The following is a 13323-nucleotide window of genomic DNA, read 5'->3' as shown; positions in this document are numbered from 1 at the left end:
TCTTGTACAATTGTTGATCTTTTATTCAAAGAGAGAGAGAGAGAGAGAGAGAGAGAGAGAGAGAGAGAGAGAGAGAAAGAGAGAGAGAGAGAGAGAGAGAGAGAGAGAGAGAGAGAGAGAGAGAGAGAGAGAGAGAGAGAGAGAGAGAGAGATGATGAGGTTTTCAGATAAATGAAAAATTTGGGTTAATTTCTGCATGAAATTCCACTGCAAAAGGTCTGTTCGAAGGTCTGGGCTTATCAGTATGTACTCCATCGAATTTCCAAGTTTTCCTCTTCATGAACAACATAGCTACCAACTCCTGAAAAGAGGAAGAAAGAGAGGTCAAATGATTTGATCACCGACTCACCATTGGATGCCTCTTGCCCAACACTTTGACCCATTTCCCACAAAAGCTTGTGCCTTCACACCTGAAAACTCTGGGCATTTTTACTCCATGAATCTTCTCGATACCTCTCTTCCTTACCTTGGCTCAGGGCTTTGCCATCACTCAGAAGTTCCCAGAAGGTTCTCTTATTATTGTTGGCATACAGACCCTGAACAGAAGTGATGTAGGGGCCCCATGAGCTCTGCTCCATTGTGAAACTGTGGGGACAGGGAAAGAGTTACAAGAACTTAGCATTTTCAGAGGAGATCCTTTAATGTTTTTAAGAATAACTTGGGTACATTACAAAAAAGTACAGATTTTCCTGGTCCTATACTCAGATCATTGATTCTCAGGTCTGGGCTGGGGACCAGGAAGCTGCATGTTTTATGAGCTGTCCAGGGATTCTGATGCAGGCTCTCTACACTCTGTGCTGAAGTGGCAATGTGCTTCCGTGGCTCTGCCTCCCCTGCTGCCTTTATACACACTTTGCAATTAACTGCTGCAGCCTCACACCCTCAGGTAGTAGCTGTTGAAGATACTGGGGCAGTAGAAGAAAGCGTTAACCTCATGTTAACCTCCAGGGACTGTAAATGTGTGGATTTTCTCTTAGGAAAGACAACCAGGAAAGGATCTGATACTTCAAGTTGTGTGTATTACAAAATGGCAAGGTCAGTATCTATTTCACATTCCTTAGTCATTTTCTTGATCCGCCTGGAAGCCCTTGAAGACAGTCTTTTAATATCTTATATTATTATACATATGTATATACATTACATATATATATATATACACATGATTATTTCGATTTTCTCTACAGCATCGTACACCGTGTTGTTAGACACAATAAATAATTTTCAACTGGATTTAAGGAGCCAATAAATCATACTTTTCAGAGGCACAAATATCTTAAATTTGTATTTGACCTCGCGAGGTCAGGGAACCTTATTTTATGGATCCCTAAGTCTCCTGAAAGGGGGAAATGGAGAGACTTCAGGCCATCTATGAAATTCCCAATGTAAATGCCAAAATTTGTGTGTCTGTTAATTTTTCTCAGATGAGCTTTCATTGCATTCATCTGATTTTTTTTTTTTTTTTTTTGCAGTGCTGGGGATTTGAACCCAGGGCCTTGTGCTTGCGAGGCAAACACTCTACCAACTGAGCTATATCCCTAGCCCTCATCTGATTTTCAAAGGAGTCATTCATTGATTCGAAAGTAGTTAAGAACCACTCTTTTAGACACAGATGTCTGATTTAAAAGGTCATATTTGTTAAAGTGTTGCTGAAAAAAGAGAGAATCCTGGGATTCATTAATTCATTAAGTGAATATTAACTTATGTGCTAGGAGGTGAAAATAATCTTACTTCCTATTTTTAACTCCTGCTGTGAGGTATGGATAGATAGCAAAGCATCAGTCCAGAGTGTTCTAAATATACTTTGTATTCAGGTGCATATATATTCTAATCAAGTCTTTCAAAATAACAGTAAATACCTTAGCATTAGGTTATGGTCAGACATACCCAAATGTCGTCTCATTCTTTTTTTGAGCTGCTTTCATCACATCTAGGAAGACTGAACCATTTGGCACAGTGACGTTGATAGAATATGTTTCATTGATTACCACAGAGTAATAAACCATGATGAGTGAGGATGAGTTAGATCTTTCAGACTCAGGCACATGATTGGAGATGTTGAATGTATCTGACAGACAGAAAAGCAGAGATAGATATGCAAAAGAATAAGTATGTTGTCAGTTTGCACACCTATTCCACCCCTATCTAAGGACTTCTTTTCTTTATGCAGATATGAATTTGCTAGAAGGAACAAATGTCAATAAAGGGACAGATTTCTCATATGACTAAAACAGAAATGAACAAGGGAAAATGAATAAGGGAAAGTCAGAAACATGATATCCATCTTTGATACTGTGTATAGAATAGAAATGATGCTTTGTTTGGAAGGAGAATTTCTATATCCAACAATAAGAAAACATCTCTTTGGAGACAGACATCACTTCTCTGTTTGAACCAAAAATGAGGTCTGCACTCTGAGAACAAGTCCTTTAGTGGTTGTAATCCCTGAGGATGTAATACGAAGTGAATTCTCTCTGGAAACTGCTATGGCTTAGAGACTTATCTCCTCACTTCCAGTCCCTAAGGATTCCTGCTTCTCGCATCCTTTGGGTGTCACACTGTAAGGCAAGAGTTTACCCTTCAGTGCTTATACCTAAACCAGAGACATAAGGACAGTCTTCAACATCCAAGTAGGTTCTTCCCATCAGGGGAGGTAAGATCTGGGCTGCAGCAGTTGGATTATTGAATACTCCCTGAGAAATTTCCTGGAGTATCATGTCCAGAGTTTGTTGGCAATCCCATTCACTTTCGTTATAATAATTTGATGACACAAAGAGGGCCTAGTGAGAGAGAAAGAGAGTCAGAGACACTTCAAATATGGTGGAAGGTGGCGCCTGACTAATTCAGTGAGTATTTACTGAACATTGACAACATAGGAAACACCTTAGATTATTAAGGTATCTTTCACACTATATGGAAGGTTATAGACTAGTTTGAGTGCAGAGGTGGGGAATTGTGTAACGCAAACTACAGTGACACCATTGGAAATAGTGTCCATTTCTGCCATATTCACTCCTGTACCTCAGTTCTGGAAAAATACCTATCATACAGATGCACTCAATAAATATAAAAAACAAACTGTTGTAAAAGGTGCTCTGTTGTAAGATGAATGCCCTAAGAGAAGCGTATAATGACATTGTCTTTCAAAAAAGGAGAGGAGTTCACATATATGTAGCGAGTCTGGGGAGAAACTTCATTGGAGGAGGTAGTACTTGAGGTGAGCCTTGGCAGTATAAGGGCATGTTGGCAGGAGAAAAGAAGAGGGAGCTCTGAGCTGGAGGGAGCAGCATGAGCAAAGGCCTATGGTAGGAATGAGAGGTCATGGCCTTGAAGTGACCAGAGTGTCTGCATTTTAACCAGTCCCCAGGGGATTCCTCTGAAAGTCCTCTCACCCTAGGTCAGTCTGGCAAAAAACTATTCATCCTAATGACTCTGTATTTTTTCCTTTTAAACCTTCCTTCTCCTATTCTTGTATCTACCGCTTAGAGTCAAGTAAATCAGTGAAGGAATGCTGAAAAAGTGCCAGACTTAGAGGAATGTAGGCATGATAGTGCAGGTACTGAGTGTGAGTTTTGAGAACAACTGTTGTGGTTCATCCCCATCTGTACCACTTTCTGGCTTTGTAAAATTAGGCAAGTTTACTGATACTCTGACTCTTGCTCCTGTTCTAGGAAAAGGAGGTGATAATTCTTTCCTCATTACGATGTCACGTGCATTAATTTAGTTAATAGGACTCAACAAATACTGGCACTATCACTTACTACTTGGAAAGAAAGATGAATGGACAAAACAACAGTAGGTGGTAAAATGTGAAATTACATGTGATAGAACAAGATAGGTTGTAGCAGACTTTCAAATTTCATAAAGAAATGGTAGTTAGGACGTAAACACAAGGCCCTGGGTTCAATCCCCAGCTCCGCAAAAAAAAAAAAAAAAAAAAAAAGAAATGGTAGTTAGGAAAAGCTTCATAGAAGCGTTGGATATGGAGAGGTAAAGATTGATGGTGACAAGAATATACTTCAGATGGGGTTGGGAAATCATGTAAGAAAAATAATGTAGGAAACATAATAATAATAAGATATAATAATAATAATATCTTAGGAGGTCAATAATAAAGGATCAAGGTATCGTTCTCTTCTGTGACTCCCTTCTGTCACCTGGTTTTACCCTCTGACTTACCTGCATAGCTACTCCTGTACTAAATGTGTTTCCGATGAGACCATTTTCTTTTTTCTCAGACAGAATCTTTTCTACCAGGAAACTTATAAGCTCGTCAATTTTCTTTAAATTCTTATCTGCCTTAATCTGCTCATTTGTTAGACTCCTGTTCACACATGTCAGAGCCAGGACAGCCATCGCACCAGTATCTGTCAGGGAACAAAACATTGATGATAGGCTGACATTGATGATAGGTTCCAGTTTGTTTTGGACCAAGGAATTTCTAGGGATGCAGGACTTTATTGCTCAGAAGCTCCATGTATCCCTCTACCTGATCCTTATCTTCTGCTCTACCCATCTCCCTTCCATTTTTATGAAGTCCTCTCCCTGCTTTTTTCTCTCTAGCTTCCACTTTTAGATCTAGAATTGCTTTCTTCTTTTAAAATCTTTCTTCAACCTTTCAACCACATTGGCAAGGGTATTGAGAAAACCCAGGATAATAAACAAAAATGTCTTTATATGTTCTGGTCAGTCCATTACACTGAATAAAAATGGCAGTTAACAGAATTGTTCTCCAGTGAATCTCCTTAAAGGAGAGGATGAGGCAAGAGTTAGGAAGAAGGAAGGATAAGAACTCTTTTCTTTGTTTGATATTGATTGCTCCTTAGTATGGCACCTTTTCTCTCTTACAGGAAAAGGAGTACGGGAAGTTTCATATTCTATTCGGAAATACAGAATGATGTTTTGCTTTGACCTTTTTGGAGAAAGATGAGCCCTTGTATCTTGATCCACAGGGGCTGAGCACCAATGCTAATTATCTAGAGAAGACTTATTTTTGAATGATTAAACCAACGCAGTGGGAAATTAGTTCTTCTCCCTTATTTGATCAAAATATTGGACTTTGCCACTGGAAAGATTGTGTTGTTCAAGTCAATCAACATGTCCACATTGTCTCAGTAAATTAGAGAAAAAGGCAGTGTTAAGTGAAATGAATTGCATTGAATTTTCTTTCTCAAACTCTATGCATTTTAAAATATTTTGTATAAATATTCTCATGTTCTATCCAAAGGGCAAGAACTACTTGTGATTGTATTCTCTGCCAAGGGAATTGGGTTAAGTGACTCACCTACTGAGAACTGACCACCAAAATAATAGTTTTTTTTATAATGATTGAAGAATTCAGCAACTTCGGTGGCCGAGTAGCTCCCATTGAAGAGACACAAAGCCAAAACGTCCAGGCCAAGCTGGTAGAAGTTGGTCAGTGGATTGCCATCGTGTGCTTCTGGAGGAGAGAAAAGGATAAATATTTACTTGTGGTCCTGGGGTAATGCATTTTTCAATCTACTCCTACTTGCTTTATTCCCATTTATGTATGTTTAAAGAGAAGCAAGTAAGAGAAGGTAGAGATCACCCATAGGATCAGCAAATCCAAGAAATTTAAAGGCTTTTAAGGGCCACCAAATTTAACTTAACTCCTTTCATTTTAGAGCTGAGGAGAGTTAAGAGTGAAGAAAGTTCTATCCAGATATTCAGCTGGTGACAGAGCTAGGATTGGGACGTGGGTTTCCTACTTCCAAGCCTCTTGCTGAGAGGCTTGGATTGGAGGCACCGCAAAGAAGATGGGATTGGAGGAAGTTAATAAATAATAGGATATATTATATTAGGTGGGAGTTGAAAGAAAAATAATGCATTTCACTAGCAGCCACCACGGTCAACCTGTTTTCGCAGTGATAAAATACTTTGGCCATTTTTAACTCTTTTATTAACTTTGGATGCTTTGGTACTTATGACTCAGTGTCCTGTATTGTCCAGCTGTTTCTGGTATTCATTTTTTTGTCAAAAAGTCAAGCTCCCGGAGGACTAAAGAACTGTGTGTGTGTGTGTAAAGGAGACCTTGACATAGGTAGGGCAATGCTCAGTTGAACACAATTTGAAAAGAAATTCAGGATTCACAGTGAAAGAGGGAAGGAGGGACGGGACCTGCAAGGACGTGGCAGAATGAATGGGATGAGGAGGACTGAGGGAGACCACTCAGTTATGAATCCGTGGAGGGGAAAGACAGAGTTAGTCAGGGTTTCTGAGCATTGGATTCTTACTCATATTTTCAAGTTCTTCTTGGAATTTATTTTCCAGATGACTGAGCAGATGCTTATCATATGTGAAGATTTCATCAGGGGAATGACATGCTCCCAAAGCCAGTATAATCACAGCAAGCTGTCCCGAGCTTAAATTTGAATCTGAAAAGAAAAGTGTTCAAGTTCAGCAAGACACATGCTTTTGATTTTTTTTTTTGACCTCCTGTCTTCCTTGTGACTTATATTGCTTATAACTTCTTTTTTCCTTCTGCTCTACTGTACACTAAAATTTTATTGTTCTCTTTTTTTTTTTTATCCCCAAAGCAGAGCCTTCTATGGCTGTCCTGTATCAGTGCAAGCTGGATCTTAGTCTTTTTCATGAAATAATGGAATCCTTCTGAAATCATGCAATATTTATAAAAAATAAAAAAAAGATAAGAAGAATAGATAAATACCAAAACCTATGGGTTTTCTATCTTCATGTTGCCATCTTGCTCGGACATTAATAATTGATTTTTATGTTCTGCCTTATAGAGTATGAAAAGTCTCAGCCTTCTCTTACAATAATATGAGGAGGAAAGAGTAACTTCATTTCCCCCTCATATGAATTCAAAACCTGAGGCTCAGTATTAACATGACTGGCTCAAGGATAACTCTGGACTTGAACCCAGTTCACATTTTTATTGTTCCACAGATGCTTCTCTACTCTAAGCTTTTTTGGTTGTGCTTCATATCCCCATGTGTAAATTCAGTTGGTTTACAACACAGTTTTAATGGGTAAGAGTCTATATATTTTGTGTTCCCTTGTGGCTTCCCGAAGGATCCAAGGAAGCAGGAGCTAGCTACAGTGAGTGTCAGGGGATTGATACTGTGAAGCACTCTTTTGTCACTTCAGGTTTCGTAGGACTGATGTAGCAGAGGTACTTTGGACACATAATTTTTCGGATTTGTTGGAGATAATCTCTTTAGATAGGTAGGTCTTGTCTTAAACCTTCCATAGACCGTAAGCACTCACCTTTCCTTTCCACGTTGTTTTTGACTTGTTGGACGAGCCTTTGGGTTTGGGTTTGGTCATGAATCCCAACAAGTCTGAGGGACAACAGAACATTTGCAGGTTGGGTTTCACTGGTGTATTTTGAATTGATCATTGTGTTCAACAGAAGGTTCAGATGTAAGTCTTCTTTACTGACCTCTGTGGCAGAGGAGGGAAGAATAATATGGCAATACGATCAGGAGGTAGATCAAGGTGGCTTCATCCCCCCATATATTAACTAAAAATGGAGGCTCAGTATTGACATGACTGCATCAAGGCTCGATGGTTGCTACATGGTTGATTCGCTAGCATCAACTTTCTTAGCTGTGGTCCACAGCGCCCTTTGGGTTCTGAGCTCAGGTAACTTACATAACAGTATTAATGCTCATGAAACATTAAAACTAGGAACAAGGGTTATATTAAAATATTTACTAACAGTTATGGCCCAGACCAAAATCAATCCAGTGGTTACTAGCTGTTGGTGAAATCATACAGAGGTGGGTCTAGAACCCTCCCCAACTTCATTACTCCTGTAATAAGTAGCATGGTAGTATTTCAGTATTTTAACAGCTTGTGAATCGGGTACTGGCAGAATATTGGTCCTGCCTGGGATATCTAGTATCATTCTCTGGAGAGAGCCCTTAAAGAGATTTTCATAATTGTAAGGTTAGCAGAAACTAGAATACATGTTTTCTGACTCCTATCCATTGCCCTTTCTATTTCTTCTATTCAGTTCTTTTATTCTCTATCTTTGAGCATTATTGGGTTAATCCTGAGAAAATTCATTCTAAGACAAAAAATATGTCACATTGGTGATTGACTAAACTGCATTGACTGCCCACTGACCAGGCATCAAGATTATTACTTAGCAGTACACTCCCTTTCGAAAGTCCTCTAGTTTTGGCCTACAATATCCCCAAATTCCAGCAGAGAGCATAAAAGGAAGTTCCATTTTATTGTGGAAGTAAGAGAATCCAGAACCCTTAAAGATCTGAAGGAGAATAAGTAGAGTTAGTTACCACCTAAAACACAAGACATTTTGTTTATAATATTGAGAAATAGCCCCCACATTTTCTCATTTCCATATTGTCTCATGGGTTGGTGGGACAGTGAGAAGAACATGAGTCCTGTATTGAGCACTTTTGAATGAGCTCTTTGCTCCCTAATTTATGACTATGGGTAAGTTATATAACTTCCCTGATCCTTAGTTTCTTCATTTAAAAATTATGGATATTAAAACATGGTAAAATGCTCCATATGTTACTACTTACAGTGCACCTGGAGTTCCTATTGTCATACTTAGAGAATACAAGGGATGTGGTTTCCCTTGCACACTTTGTTCACTGTAATAAACACTCAAGAAGATATGAATGGAGTGATTGTAGGAATGCACAGTTTGTTGCAGGTATAATAGGGCAATTGTGAATCATACTTCTGAGGTTTTGTGGAAGCATCCAGTTCAGCAGATTTTTCTGGCATTAAAGTAGACTTTTTAGTTCCTGTTCAGCAACTCAAATCAACTTCCTTGACCACTAAAGACAAATTTAATTAATTATCCTATGCAATGACTTGAACTTCAGAGCCTCCATGGAAGTCACCTATTCTCAGGATCTGGCTGGGAAAAAGATAGTTAGGGAAGAAAAATGTGAGTTGGAAGATTCTGTGTTTTAGCCTTGGCTTGAATGCAAGTCTGTCTCCTATGGTGTTGATCTCCTCTTCTTGGCTACAGAGTACCAGGAATATGTAACTGTAGATGGCACCATCTAATCATCTTTGGATTGGTTTAAAGCTTAATTCTAGGATACAGACTCACAAAAAAGAAATCATGCACCTGAGGGCTACTCCAGACTTCAAGAGATCAAGTGTTTCAACACTTCTTCCTCATTATCTTCCATTTATGGATGAAGAAATTTAGAAACATTGAGACATTCAGATAATAAGGGGTCAAACTAGACCCAGGTCTGTTTTTCCTTTCTCCCATGTTACTATTCTTTAATAGAACTACACAGTCTCTGGGGCTAATACTCAGAGATGATGGGGCTCTAACCTATAATCTGTAGAAAGAATGGAAGGGAGGAAGAGATGCAGCTTGAAATATCTAAACATAGTGATGACGAGCAGACTTCATTGTTTGAAAGAACTTATTATCATTATTTTTTCCTGTGTAGTTACAGTGGGTTAACCCAAGTCATGGGTTGAACTGCAGAAAAATCTATTGCATGTCAAAACCACAAGATCACTTTCTATGATCCTGAAAAGTTTAAGGGATCATGAGTTTTCCATCAATGGAAATGAATAAAGTAGAGGGTTACTTAGTAGGGGTGCTGTAGTAGAGAGGATTGGGGCATAGGAAGAACAGGCAGGTTAATATGAAATCTGTGATTACCCTTTCCATCCCTCGTGGAGGTGAAGTGCACACAGACCTAATACAGGGTCTTTTCTTAGTTAACTGTATGCAGAGTGCCCTGATAATAGCTTTCAGAAGACTATCACACTGGAGTAATTTTAGTTGAAACTGTACTCACCACAGATCTTGCATAGTTGGCTTGGAATAAGAAGAAACAATAGGATCCCCACTAAGGGCAGCTGGTATGAACACCTCATCTCTCCAGCCGCGGACTGGAATATTGAGAGGTTGGTTGGATGATGGGCAGAGGGCAATGAGAGTCCCTTCTTCAGTTGCCTCAGCCCCTCTCGCTCAAGCAAATATTGAGCTATGTCAGGAGGTGTGGTCAAGTGTATTTGTCCAAGTAATGTGACAAATCAGGAAGAAGACTTGAAAGGTATGCTTAGAGAGAAAAGGGAAATAATTTTTTTCCTGTCCTACACTACACCTTCAGGATTCATGTTATTTGTTTTCAGTCTGATGAACATAAGTTAGTGTTTTCCATTCACTTTATTAGTGTCTTTTCCATTCTATGTTGGTTAAATTTTATTTATTTCTCCTAAGAAATTAGATTTGATGGGACAAGGGTATATTACATAAAAAAAGGAAAGTAGAAATTATAAGTCAAAAATTGGAGCAGGCAGGATTAGGGAAGCAGGGTTATGGGCAGTCTTTGGCATGGTGGTTTTTAAGCTAAAATTTTATCCTAGGGTAGATGATGTCCAGAGAGTTTCTTCACCCAGGAGGAAAAGCAGAGAGATATACATCAAGTGCAGATTTCAGCCTGCCACAAGAATTGCTACATATTATATCTACATCTGAGATGTGTTGCCTGCTGTAGTTCTTTCAAGTACCATTAGAGAATATTGTCAATCTAGCTAAGGACTTTGGTCATGACTTGTGACATATTATTTGCATTGTATCTCTGTGTTTTAGTCGGCTTTTGTGTTACTGGGACCAAAAGGCCTGACAAGAACAATATAGAGAAGAAAAAGTTTATTTTGGCTCACAGTTTCAGAGGTTCAGCTGATGGTCAGCTGATTCCACAGCTCTGCACACAAGGTAAGGCAGAAAATCTTGGAGGAAGGACATGAGGGAGGAAAGAGCTAAGGACACGAAGGCCAGGAAGCAGAGAGAGCTGCTTTGCAAATTCATGTCCCCAGTGACCTAACTCTTCCAGCTACACTCTACCTGCCAGTAGCCCACCCAGTTAATCCGTATCACTGGATTAACCCACCGATTAGGTTACAACTCTCATAATCGAACCATTTCAGCCCTGAATATTCCTGCATTGTCTCACACATGAGCTCTGGGGGACACCTCATATCCAAACTCTAATGCACTGTGGTGGTTAACATTCTGTGTCAACTCGACTGGCCATGGGGTGCCTGGATGAAGCATTATTTCTGATGTGCCTGTGAGAGTACATCTACATAAGATTAGAATTTTAATCAGTAGAGTCAGTAGATGGCTGTCTCCAAAAGGAGTGGACAGTCTGCAGTTTGTTGAGAGCCTGAATAGAACTGAAAAGGGGGAAAGGACAACTTTACCTTTCTTCCCCTCTGGCCAGCCTGCTTTAGCAGGGGCATATCACTTCATCCTGGGCAGTCCTTGGACTGCGATCTATGCCATTGGATTCTCTGGTTCTCAGACCTTCAGACTTAGATTGAATCACACCACTCACTTTTCAGGATCTCCAGCTTGCAGACAGCAGACCATGGGACTTTTTAGCCTCTCTAATTGTATGATCAATTCCTCATTAATTCCTATTCTCTCCCTGCATTCTTTCCACAACTGTTTCTGTGGAGAACACTGATAATACAACTTCTTTGTATAGCACATGGTCCAATCCACAGAAGACATTCAGGAAACACACATTGAATGTAAGGTTTCACATGGAAGCTGGGGAATATCAAACATGAGATAAATACACACACATTCAAGGCTCAGGATTCTCAAAACTGATACTGTTGACATTTTGGGCCAAATAATTCCTTGTTGTGTGAGGTTGTCCTGTGCCTTGAATGTTGTTTATCTGTATTCTTGGCAGGTAAAACTATCCCTCATCCCAATAATCATAACAGAAGATGTCTCCATGTTCCCTGGGGCACAAAATCGCCCTCTGCTCCCCCAACCCCAAGACGGGAACTATTCTTCAGGTCTCTAAGAAGTTTTGTGTAGGGATAAGCTCATACTTATCTTCAATATATAGTTTGACCTCCACCAAGTGTAGGATCAATGTATTGTCCCTTTTTTTACTAACTCATCTAAATTTATCAATATAATTTGACCCCTACCAAGTTTAGGGTCAGCGATATTGCCTCCCCTCACCTCTTTTTTAAACTAACTCTTATGCCACTCATGTCCTCACTTCTATCCATATTTAGATAACTTTCCAGGATTCATTACTATCACTTCCTCCCATATACACTCAGTTCCTTCGTCTCTCTTACTTTCTAATACTTTTACTGGCCAAGTCCTGCTTAAATTTGACTCTGCCTGTTCTGTGTCTGAACGCACAGAGCTTACTGAGATTGCTGTAGTCTGAATGTTTGGATTCTCAATGCATATGTTGAAGCACTACCTCTCAAAGGTGATGGTGTCGGGAGGTGGGACCATTGCCACCTGGTCATGAGCGTGGAGCCCTCAGTCATGGCCTTAGTGCCTTGATTTAAAAAGGCCTAGTGAAACCCCTTGCTCCTTTCACCACACGTGGTGTAATAAGAAGGTGCCATGTTACTGCTCTGGTCAAAATTGCTATGATTTCCTAAACCACCGAAATGATTTCCAGATCTACATCTTAGCATTCACTTTTACTATTTTATTTCTCTTCCTCTTCCTCCTCCTCCTCCCTTCTTCTCCCTTCTCCCCCCTTCTTCTTCTCCTTCTCCTTCTTCTCCTCCTCCTCCAAACATCGATGTCAGTATTTCTCAAACTTGATTACTACATTTAAAGAAAAGGAATTATCCAGGAACACAGATTGAAAGGCTCTGCCTTACAACTTTCATGTATGTAAATGTGTTTTGAATTTTCTTTGCGACAAAGGTATATTGTTACTTTGCTGTTTAAATGTTTTTAAAATTAAAATTCCCATTCCTGGTTAAACCTTTTAGACTTACACTATACTTTGAATTAAAGTCCAGATTTTAAATGTGATGTAAAAACTGTACCTTCCAGCCCTTTTCTACCTGCCAAGTGTTATCCACTGTCTTGTCCATTATGCTCCAGCCTCAGTTTCCTCAGTTCCTCTAATGGCCAAGGTCCTTGCTGCCCCAGGGTTTATTTTTGTGTGTGTACTGGGATTGAATGCAGGAGCATTCAACCACTGAGTCACATCCCAGCCCTATTTTGTATTTTATTAGGGATAGGGTCTTACTGAGTTGCTTAGCACCTTGCTTTTGCTGAGGCTGACTTTGAACTTGCCATCCTCCTGCCTCAGCCTCCCAATCCTCTGGGGTTACAAGTATGCACCCCAACACCTGGCTTGCCCCAGGGTTTTGCATGTGCAGTTTCCTCTCTTGAAATCTTGTTATCAGGTTGTGCTGCTTTTCCTTCTTCAAGTGTCTTGTTCATCCTTCTGCATAAATGCTACTTCATTAGGGAGGCTGTCTGCACCCCTGGACCTGATCATGTATCCTGTTAGCCACTCTCTTGGTACTCTGTACTTTCATTGT

At 39.8% G+C, this 13323-nt stretch overlaps 2 protein-coding genes across 2 annotated transcripts in view; one reads left to right on the top strand and one right to left on the bottom strand.

Moving 5' to 3' along the window:
* Positions 1-126: 126 nt before the first annotated feature.
* On the bottom strand, positions 127-9966 carry TCN1 (transcobalamin 1). The gene is made up of 9 exons (XM_079102334.1): positions 9789-9966; positions 7246-7422; positions 6252-6392; positions 5282-5437; positions 4177-4364; positions 2591-2777; positions 1885-2065; positions 467-585; positions 127-301 (listed from the first exon to the last, which is right to left on the bottom strand). The coding sequence occupies exons 1-9, from the start codon at positions 9865-9867 to the stop codon at positions 240-242; spliced, it is 1290 nt and encodes a 429-aa protein (XP_078958460.1). The 5' UTR covers positions 9868-9966; the 3' UTR covers positions 127-239.
* OOSP1 (oocyte secreted protein 1) overlaps positions 7457-13323 on the top strand; it is a 56783-nt gene continuing 50916 nt past the window's right edge. The window contains exon 1 of the mRNA XM_079102606.1: positions 7457-8442. Coding sequence (XP_078958732.1) covers positions 8433-8442 — 10 coding nt within the window. The 5' untranslated portion in view covers positions 7457-8432. The remainder of the gene's footprint in view (positions 8443-13323) is intronic.

The sequence above is a fragment of the Sciurus vulgaris genome, assembly GCF_902686455.1.
Source record: "Sciurus vulgaris genome assembly, chromosome: 11".
NCBI lineage: Eukaryota > Metazoa > Chordata > Mammalia > Rodentia > Sciuridae > Sciurus > Sciurus vulgaris.
This window is presented reverse-complemented; position numbering and strand designations above follow the sequence as displayed.

Excerpts from the sequence above, each read along its gene's own strand:
- TCN1 (XM_079102334.1), bottom strand. The coding sequence starts at position 9,867 with ATGAGGTGTTCATACCAGCTGCCCTTAGTGGGGATCCTATTGTTTCTT. Across the intron at positions 5,438-6,251 it reads AGAAGAACTTGAAAATATGA|AAGCACACGATGGCAATCCA; the intron begins GTAAGAATCCAA and ends TCTCTCCTCCAG. Across the intron at positions 302-466 it reads TGGCAAAGCCCTGAGCCAAG|GAGTTGGTAGCTATGTTGTT; the intron begins GTAAGGAAGAGA and ends TCCTCTTTTCAG.